Raw genomic sequence first — 11,219 nt, forward strand, 5'->3', positions numbered from 1 at the left:
TGAATATGTTCCAGAATATGTAAGAAAAATTCTTCAAACAGAAATATTGTGTTAAAACAATGTTTTCATTAAAAGTGAAGGAGAAATGATTACATTTACAAATAAAAAAATATATAAAACTGTCACCTATTTGGTTTTTGACATACGATGCATAGAGGTATAATTTTGAGAATGAAATAAGTGAAATAATAGGGGTCAAGCTATACAGGAATAAGGGTTTTATGTGTTATTGAGGGTAAACTAGCATAACATTAAAAATATAATTTTAAGTACATGACAAAGTCTTCATTTCAAACCATTCATTCAGTTTCCATGGTAACATTGCGGGATTCCTTGGCTACCATAAGTCGCATTAGTTGACTGTGGAATTTCTCAATCTTCTTTACATCTTGAGCTTGCTCTGTTTTATACACCAAACACTTCATAGGGTCAGCGAGGTAAAGCTTCTCCGCAGCGCGGCTGAACTCCTCCCAGGTCTGGTACTGCGGCATGGTGGCCTGGAGCGGAAAAGTAAACAGAAGCAAGGCCGCAGAACCCGGCCAGCAAACTACGTACGTCCCGGAGTCGCCAACGGACGCAAAAGTCAATATCTTTTGAATTAGAGAAAGTGTTGGGACGGAAAATACTTTATGTAACTAAGTGGACTATTCAAAAGCTTAGAGGTCATTTTTTGTAATTTTCTTTTGAATACTTGCTTTGGAGAGCTAGGAATGGGAATGTTTTCAGTTAGAAAGCCTGTATTTACTTTTGGAAATTGAACAAGAAATGCATCTGCCTTGGAAACTTTGCAGATTATTTGATGTTAGGTAAAACACATAATTGTTTCTCTGGCAAATTTATATCAGTAATTTGAAAATGAGATATGAAGAAAAACCAATTCTTCCTTAAATTTAGTTCATCTGTCTTTAAAAGAACATTAAATGTAACCATTTTGTTGAATCGATGTATTTCTTTTGGAGCATAAAATGTATGCTGTTGATGACCAATAAATATAAAATATGGTAATTGGAATTAGCTCCGCACCATAGTATGCATTGTTACACATACTATGCACCTAATTGTGTATAGTAGTGTAGTCTCAATTATATCTAAAAGTAATTGACTAACAAGTATGCTTTGCCTTCTTTCCAGATTTAAACTACCTTTTAATATAAGGGATTTGTAGTATCAGCTTGTTGAGCAATGACTTTGAATCTAGTTTTCAGTGATGAGAAGCAGCAGTTATTTGAGTGCGTGAATGGAATGATGATCACTATAATGTACTGAAACCACCATATTACAGAAATATTTGCTACTTATTTTCCATCTGTAGTTTCTCAGAAGGGCTATAGATTATTTGAACTGTCAAACCCTTGCATACTTGTGTGACACCCTGCCCATTTTCACTCTTTTATTTAACCAAGGTGTTAGGTGTGACTGTCACAACTGTTATGTTTTCCAGTAAACCAGAAATATGATATTATTTGATACTTACATTTGTATCCTAAATTTCACCACCTAAATGTAATGTTCACATGTTGATTCCTCAAGAATTAAATGAAGGTACTACATTGAAAAAAATATATATATATATAATTTTAGAAGGTTTAATGTAATTATTATAGCAACCACAATAGAAAGAGTAACAGGCAGGTAGAAAGCTTTCTGCACTACACCACAGAGCAGGAGCTGTGAATTCAGCTACTATTACCTGAGACTAACTAGCCAGCTATCTTGGCACTATGAGGTCAAGCCCAAGCTGTGTCACCTGGATGTAAGTATGCAGAGCCTAAGTCATATAACATAGCTGCTTCCTCACACAACTTTTAGTACATAGGAGGCCACTAAGTGGAAGAGGTTTATCTATGCCAAACACCTGATAAAGAACTGGAGGTAGAAAAATGTGGCTACATGCAGACTCAATTGATACAAAGCTGGCACAGCAACTGCCTCCATTCTGTCTTTTTCTTCATGACTTCCCAGGATTTTAGGTTGAAACTACTCTTGATAAAAGACCAAAAAAAAAAAAAAAAAAAAAAAAAGGAGACAAGAGTATTCATCTCAGTGCAAAGGGTATGACAAACAGAATGACATGACATTTGGGAATCAGAGCAGAACCTTGTGAACTGTGGAATACATATTTTTTGCTTTAATAAATGACAGACTGAAAAACGGAACAAAAGGACACAGACTGGAACCAGTAGAATTTTTTTCAAATAATGCCAATAAAGGAGCTTCCAGATCTACCAGCAGCAGTTTTCTAAGAACTCTCCCAAAACATCATCGATTGGCAAACATAACAAATCCAAAAACAGCCAGTGTTTTTTTGCCAGTCAGAACGTTAGAAAAAACACTTCAACTGTCTGAGCTAAAAAAAAAAAAGAGCTGATAAATTGAAGTGTCAGGACATTTGTCCCTTAGATAGTCTTTAGCAGCAAGAAATAAATAAATACCTCTTATGAAACCAAGAAACTGGATTCTACTGCACCAGATAAGCAGGACAAGGTGTTCAAGGTGGCAGCAGAGAAGCTCATCAGAGTCTCATCAGATCCTGGTGCAGAACAGCCTGGAATAGAAAAGAGGACCCAGACACACCCACTAATGTATCAGATATCTAGCTTGGTTACTGCTTCATGGACGCAAACTCAACTAACATGGAAGGTGTATTGGTATTAATGGACCCCTTTACAACCAATAGAGCAGCAAATATGCATATATCTGTTTGAATAGTGAGAAGTGGGACAAGAAATATTATTAGTGAAGGAAAAAAAAACAGCCTTTTATCAAGAGAGTGCATTTCACTATAAGGCCAAAAGAAATTGCCAGCAGATACAGAGGCACTGTAGTAAAGAAAGATGATAAATGACCCAGATATTGCTATCTGCTTGACTGACAGTTAAAAAAAGTGCAATGAATACAAAAGTAATTACAGAAATCATGAATACTCTAGAAAGGGCTACTGCAGATGAGAGCAATCTCGTGCTGTTCAGCACAGCTGGCAGTGTCTTCTGCTGTCGCCTACATTGTGAGGCCTTTAAGGAATGACAAAAACAAAACAAACATTGAAATGGAGGACAACACCAAGAACTTCGTGAACATTCCATTCAATTTTAAAAGCCTGTTGCTGCCTTAGCCAATGGCCTAACCATTGGACTAGGGGCATCCATGCTGACCCTTAGTAATTTGGTTTGAGCTAAAGAAAAGGCTTGGTTTCCACCACTTCATAAGACCTTTGAACAGAGCCCAGATATCTGTGCTAATGTTACATTTCCAAATATCATGAGTGAAACCTCTGCCAGTGAAAGACTCATTGGTGGGTGAAAGCTGACAGCATGGAGGCATGTGCCAATGTCCTTGTCTCTCAGGTGTTTTTGACTTCAACTTCCACCCAAGAGGTTATGATTCAAATTAAGAAGCCTGCCTCATGTAATCCAGTTATCCTGGAGGAATATATGGCCCTTGTATACTGTAATACTAAATGTAATTTGATCAGGCCAGTGAGAGAGAGTGTGAAGTACTAAAGAAAATTTGGAGCTCAGCACAAATGTTAGAGTTCATTTTAGAATATGTGCTAAAGAAATTTGATTTGTTTTAATTGTCAGGATATCTGTTCAGGACACAATAACTGAGCTGTGTGGAATACATCATTAACAGAAATCAATAACCCCAATCCATCTCTGTAGCTCCCCAAAATGTCAATTATAAATAAGGTTTTTGAAAAACAACTGAAAATGTTTAAGCTATTTATTTAATATAGTCCAAGTATTTTTAACTACTATACATTTAAAATAAGTAATGAATTGGCTACTTTTCTCAAATGTCATAATTTTATGTACATTTAAGCCCAAATATAAAAGCAGACTGTTGAGCACTAGCCTGTTCATTCAAGTCCTAAACTTTATTTATGGCTGCCACTAGATAAAAGAGCAGAATTGCATTTTACTAGAATTGAGTGACAGAAAAATCTGTAATAGTGTTGATGAGTTTACTTTATAGTGACAAAAATGCTGCAGAAACACAAAATTCTAAATAAAAAAACATATTTTAGAATAAAAATTTTCCACACAAAATTTACTGATGCTCTTTCTTCCAGACTAAACATATGGTTGACTTTATCCTGAGATAACAATTGATTTTCTTTTCTTCATAAAATTCTAGCTTTTACCTAGTTAACAACTTCTTTTATAAAAAGACAAGAAATCTAAACTGCGTATAACATTTAAAATTATTGATGTCTACTTTTAGGTGCACGAAATTTTCTAGAACACTCTACATGTTTAGTTATCCAGAAGCTGTCTGAATCTTGTTCTTGGGTTTTTTACAGAGGCTTCATTGCATTAACATAATTGAATAATCCACTGGCCACTGGTGATCAATGTGACTTTTGTCACAGAACCTTTAGGGTGTTGATTGACCATCCAAAAATCTCTGTGAATTATGTTACCATTGCTCAAATTTCTCATGGCTGTTAGATTTATTTTACTCATTCAATCTGGCAGGTTACCCACAACTCAAAAAACTGCAGGGCCATATACTATTCCTGCTATGGGTGAGGCAGGCACAGAGTAGAGAGAGGTGCATGAGTGAGTGACTGTTGAGTCAAGCCACTGCATGTCGCTAGACCCATATACTGTGATAAGCTGAAAAGGTCCAGGTACCAGCACAGATGTTAGTTTTCTGCAAGTCTGTGGCTAAATGAGACATATCACTAGTTGATTCCCCTACTGGGGAATTCAGTTTTATTGGCATCCAGAAGTCTAGAAATGTCAGAAACTCCAGAACTTTCAAAATGATGTCACAGCCCTGGCTTTGAAAAGGTTTAGGTCTGTGCTCTTTCAAGGGCTGAAGCCCTGCTTTCTTTTGTTTTATTATTTTTATTTTTGGTAAGCAACATTATGGCCATTTTGTGTGTTTTAGTCCTATTCGTTTGACTAATTTTTCAGTTTTGCCATATATTTGTGAGTCCTTGTGTCATGTTCAGTAAGAATGAGGTATGTGGACAATAGAAAAGTACCTCAGGAGAACCAAAGTAGTAGTTTTTCAAAAGAAGGACATATTTGCATCTGTGCAACACTCAATAAAGAGGAGACACAAAATGAAGAATTCCAATCTTGAAGGTAGGTTGTGCTGACATCTCTGCAGCCCTCGGTAAAGAGAAGATGCATAGTGCATGCTTTCTATATGCAGGAAGATTGTTGAGATGTGTATTACAGCCCTTAGTGGAGAGAAGACCTATCTAACCAGACTTGTAATCCCAATAAGTGTACAACTCTCAGTGGAGAGGAGACCCACAGTTAATAGCTCCACTTTTCAAACAGGTTATTCCATGATCTGCCTGAGTCTGAAGTTAATATGGGCTTTATGTAGTAGAAAGAATGTGCCTCATTTTTCATGGGTGGCTATGGGTGGGACCAGAAAGAGGCATTAATTCTCCCTATAATCTCCAGAACATGCAGCCTGCTGCTGAGACTTCAGACAATCCATTACTTAAACACTCCTTTAGGAATCGTTCACTAAGGAACTCCTTCTTTTTGCCTAGGTGCCTGTCTGTCTCCTGCTACACTTCATGGTGCCAATACTGTTTACACAGAGATACCTCACAATAATAGATTGCTAGCGGGCATGGTGGCTCACGCCTGTAATCCCAGCACTTTGGGAGGCCGAGGCGGGTGGATCACGAGGTCGAAAGATCGAGACCATCCTGGTCAACATGGTGAAACCCCGTCTCTACTAAAAATACAAAAAAATTAGCTGGGCGTGGTGGTGCATGCCTGTAATCCCAGCTACTTAGGAGGCTGAGGCAGGAGAATTGCCTGAGCCCAGGAGGCGGAGGTTGCGGTGAGCCGAGATCGCGCCATTGCACTCCAGCCTGGGTAACAAGAGCGAAACACCGTCTCAAAAAAAAAAAAAAAAAAAAAAAAATAGATTGCTACATCATCGTACATTAACGAGTCTGAAATGATTCAAGTCTGTGATTTCAACTCTGGAATGCTTCAGTCTGCTGAAATATCTGGGAAACTGGCCACACATTGATGCACATCTTTGGGGGATGTTCAAAATGTATTAGTCACCAAAACAAGCTGGAAAGCATAAAGGTAGCTTCATTTTGTTGCCTTAGCTGTCCTTTCTAAGATTCTGTGGATGTCTATAACCTCTAGGACATCATTATACATAATTGTTCCCCTTCTATAGTCTTTTCCAGCCAGTGACCTGGCTATGTTTTAAACAATTTAAGCAAGTTTCTACCAGGTATCACCATATGTGTTGGTCTTGCTGCATGCTTCCATGATTATTTATTACTTTATTTAGACATCTACTTAAAAATCACTATGTAAGAAAATAATTGTACATTTTTTTACATAAAATCAAAATTTATAATAGAAAATTTTGCTTCATGTATTTTCTATGGAATTGATTACTTCAGTTAATATAAAGTAAACAAAATCTTTAGAACATTACCACTAAAATAAAAATCTAACCTCTAGGATTCCAAATTAAGAGAATAACATTCAATTCAAATATTATAAACAACATTGTTAAGAGACAAAAACACAAATCTCATACATAAAAATAAACTCAAATTTTTATATATATATACATATATATATGTATATATATATATATATATATATATATATATATGTACTGCTTCATAGATTAAAAAAAAGCAAAACTGCAGGGCTGGCAACTTCAAACAATTAAAAAAATCAAAAACTGCTTCAGAATTTTTCTTTCTTCTCAATTTATAGTATTGTCTCTGATTATTGCTGTACACATGGAAAATTTATTCTTAGTTAGCTTTGCCAGGGTTGTAATTGTAATAGCATCTTTTATTTTAAAAAGGGATACTCTCAGTTTTATTTTAGCTTTCCTTTATCTTCTCATTTTTGCTTAAGTATCATTTTACCACTTACAGATGTCAGGTTTGATAGCATTTATTCTGATATCCTACAACCATCTGTCTTCTGTGTTTTTTACTGAACAGTCATCTGTTAATTTTAAGGATGATAGTCCTGTACATAACAAGTTGCTTATACCTTTCTTCTTTCACAATATTCTTTTCTTTGGCTCTTGATTGACTATAATGTTTTTTGATGTTTCTATTACAGACTGTATTCTGATTGAAGATTTTTGCCCTTCTTCAATGGGTAGATTCAGATTTTTAATTAACTTAGACAGATTTTGGCCATTTTATCTTTCAGATTTTTTTTTTTTTTTTTTTTAACCTCTTCTTTTCTGTTACTTATGAGATGCCCATGTTGCATATATTGATATACCTCGTGGTGTTCTATTTATTTGTTAGATTTTTTTAACGTAATTTGATTTTTAATTCTCAGACTGTTATTTCAGTTTTCACTTAATCATATCGTCTGAATGTTTACCTGCTCAAGTCTGATGTTAAACTTATGTATTGTAGATTTTATTTCAGTAATTGTGCTATTTATTTCAAATTTCATATATTTTCTTTTACAATCTTTGTCACTAATACTCTCATGTTGTTTTTCATCTTTTGTCTTTTTACTGTAAGCCTACTTAAAACTGAAATTCTTGCCGGGCGCAGTGGCTCAAGCCTGTAATCCCAGCACTTTGGGAGGCTGAGGCGGGTGGATCACGAGGTCGAGAGATCGAGACCATCCTGGTCAACATGGTGAAACCCCATCTCTACTAAAAACATAAAAAATTAGCTGGGCATGGTGGCACATGCCTGTAATCCCAGCTACTCAGGAGGCTGAGGCAGGAGAATTGCCTGAACCCAGGAGGCGGAGGTTGTGGTGAGCAGAGATCGCACCATTGCACTCCAGCCTGGGTAACAAGAGCGAAACTCCGTCTCAAAAAAAAAAAAAAAAAAAAAAAAAAAAAAATTCTTTGCCTCTAAAACTTGGGACAGATTCAGTTTCTGTATTTACTTTACATTGGTCATAGGCTTCTTTTTATTTTATTTTATTTTTTTTTTTCTGTTGTTGTTATTCAGAAAACCATAGTTGAAATATCATAATTTGCTAACTCTAAATTATAGATTTGCTTCATTTCTCCAAGGAGTTTCTTACTTATTAAATGCTTACCTTAAATTTTATTAGCATTTTCAATAAGAAAAATGTAAAAACTATCACTTTTAAAAACTGGATCTGTATTAACACTCTCTTTAACATTCAGGGGAATTGTTCATAATTCTGTCTTAGCCTTCAATTTCTTGTCAGATTGGAGCTATGGGATTAATACATACTATTTTGTTTATTTGGCATGTTTCGTATCATAACATGTGCATTATATTTTTAAATTCTTCAATATAATAAAGTGTTTTAAAATATTCTAATCTTTGCAAATATAGATCTCTTCAACTTTTTTCTTATTTATTTTTTATATATTGTATAAAATAACTATTATTTTTGTTCCCAACAACTTATGAGAATAGAAGAAACACAGTAAGTTAGGATATCAGGGCTTCTTGACTCTTTTTGGAAGCAGGAATCAGGTCCTCATGTTGACAATAATAGATCTCAATTTTAAAACCTTTATCTGTCCCAGAGAGGTAATATGGTAGGCCACACACACAAAAGAGCTAACTATGTTAGAATTGTCTCTCTTTATTGTCTACTTGGTAGATATAAACTCTTGATTTTTAGTGTCCAGACTGATTTGGTTGATTCAACTTTCATTTTTCAATGGTTCAAAGCTGTTTGCCCTGTAGTTTGTTTTCATTTTTATCTATGAAGCATTTTTTTTTATTTTTAAAATTTCATTTGTGTATAAGACTTATGGTTTTGTCCATTTAAAATGTTGTTTAAAATTCTTAAATTGAAAACATTTTCAATTTGGAATACTACATGACAGCTTTTGGTTTCTGTGGTTATGTTATAAAGTTTCTTGATTTGCTTTTTATTAGTTGAGGTTACAAATTTTATATAAAATAATTAAAGCAAAATTTCTTATTATGAAATAGATGTTGGTTTCATGTAAAAAATATAGAATAATTTGCTTACAAAGTGACTTCCAGCTAAATATCTTAAAAAATGATATTTGAATAATAAATATCTAAATAAAATACCTTTTTAAATAAGAATGTCTAGATAAGTTAAAGCTAAAAGAAATCGTAGCTAACTCATCTCTTGAAAAATGTTATTCCTATTAAAATGCAAAGTAAACTATTAATTAACACTCAATGTGCACAGATATAATCTGAGGCAGTAATATAAAACTAGAAGAATGGAGAAGTACAAGAGCACCATACTTTATATCATTCACTTTAAACTTTAGATTACTCAGACAAATTAGTATTATTCAAAGTAAATTCTTTTAAGTTTATAACAATAACTGAAGCCCTAAATATAAGTGCATATAACTTTTCAAATACAAAATTAAAAAAAAATTATAACATTTTAAGTATTATACATCTGGTGTACATTCACAGATTGTCCAGGTTTATTGCATAATAATACACATACCATGGTGGTTGTTTGCTGCATCCATCATCCCATCATCTGCATTAGGTAATATTTCTAGTGCTATCCTTTCCCAATCGCCCCAATCTTTTCTATTTCTTTCATAGTTCCCCAAACCGGCGGGCCCTGGTGTGTGATGATTCCTTCCCTGTGTCCATGTGTTCTCATTGTTCAACACCCACCTATGAGTGAGCATATGCAGTGTTGTGTCTGTTTGCTGAGAATCATAATCATGGGGGTTTCCAGTTCCATCCATATCCCTGCAAAGGACATGAACTCAACATTTTTTATGGTTGCATAGTATTCCATGGTGTGTATGTGTAACATTTTCTTTATCCAGTCTATCACTGATGGGCATTTTGGTTGGTTCCAGGTTTCTGCTATTGTAAACACTGCTATGATGAACACATGTGTGCATGTGACTTTATAAGAAAATGATTTATGAACTTTTGGGTATATATCCAGTAATGGTATTGTTAGGTCAAATTGTATTTCTATTTCTGAATCCTTGAGAAATTGCAACATTTTATCTCACAATGATTGAACTAATTTACACTCCCATCAACAGTATAAAAGCATTTCTATGTCTCCACATCTTCTCCAGCACCTCTTGTCTCTTGATTTTTTAAATTATCACCATTCTAACTGGGGTGAGGTGGCATCTCACTGTGGTTTTGATTTGCATTTCTCTAGTGACCAGTAATGATGAGATTTTTTTACATGTTCATTGACTGCATACATGCTTTTTTTTTTTGAAAAGTGTCTGATCATATTCTTTGTCCATTTTTGTTATGCGGCTGTTTTATTCTTGTAAATTTGTTTAAGTTCTCCATAGACTCTGGGTATAAGTTTTTTGTCAGATGGGTAGATTGCAAAACTCTTTTCACATTCTGTTGTTTGCCAGTTCATTCTATTGATATTTTCTTTTTCTGTGAAGAAGTTCTTAGGTTTAATTAGATCTTATTTGTCTACTTTGGCTTTTTGTTGCAATTGCTTTTTGTGTTTGATCATAAAATCCTTTCCCATGCCTGTGTACTGAATGATATTGCCTAGGTTTCCTCCCAGAGTATTTATGGTTTTAGGCTTCATGCTTAATCTATAATCTATCTAGAGGTATTTTTTGTATGTTGTGTAAAGAAGGGATCTCATTTTAGCTTTCTGGATATGGCTAATCAGTTTTTGAGACACCATTTGCTTATTTATCTTTTTTCCTTTTTTATTGTATTTTAGGTTTTGGGGTACATGTGAAGAACATGCACGATTGTTGCATAGGTACACACATGGCAGTGTGATTTGCTGCCTTCCTCCCCTTCACCTATATCTGGCATTTCTCCCCATGCTATCTCTCCCCACCTCCCCACCCCCCGTTCCTCCCCCATTTTTTCCCCTACAGACCCCAGTGTGTTGTGCCCCCGTCCCTGTGTCCATGTGTTCTCAGAGACACCATTTATTAAGTATGGAATTCTTTTCTCATTGCTTGTTTTTGTCTGGTTTGTCAACGATCAGATGGTTCTAGTTGCATGGCATTCTCTCTGAAGTATCTGGTTCTGTTGCATATTTATAGATCTCTGTTTGGGTACCAGTACCATGTTGTGTTACATACATAATCCTTTTTTTTTTTTTTTTTTTTAATGAACAAAAGAGAAAGTGAGGATCAAATGAGGTAATAAAGATGGAAAACAAGAAAGTAGATATTAGCATAATTACTTTTATACTTGTAATAATGTTATACTCGTAATAACCCTAAATGTGTTCTTGCTTAAAATGGCACAGACTGGTGTAAATTCATCGTTAAATGAA

The 11,219-nt window shown here is 34.8% G+C and overlaps 1 protein-coding gene across 1 annotated transcript; it reads right to left on the minus strand.

Moving 5' to 3' along the window:
- Positions 1 to 272: 272 nt before the first annotated feature.
- Positions 273 to 579, minus strand: LOC141583011 (signal recognition particle 9 kDa protein-like). Its single transcript, XM_074392440.1, has one exon. It carries the CDS (start codon positions 489 to 491, stop codon positions 300 to 302), a length of 192 nt encoding a protein of 63 aa, XP_074248541.1. The 5' UTR covers positions 492 to 579; the 3' UTR covers positions 273 to 299.
- Positions 580 to 11,219: the final 10,640 nt, after the last annotated feature.

Source organism: Saimiri boliviensis, chromosome Y (assembly GCF_048565385.1).
Source record: "Saimiri boliviensis isolate mSaiBol1 chromosome Y, mSaiBol1.pri, whole genome shotgun sequence".
Lineage (NCBI taxonomy): Eukaryota > Metazoa > Chordata > Mammalia > Primates > Cebidae > Saimiri > Saimiri boliviensis.

Excerpts from the sequence above, each read along its gene's own strand:
- LOC141583011 (XM_074392440.1), bottom strand. The coding sequence starts at position 491 with ATGCCGCAGTACCAGACCTGGGAGGAGTTCAGCCGCGCTGCGGAGAAG.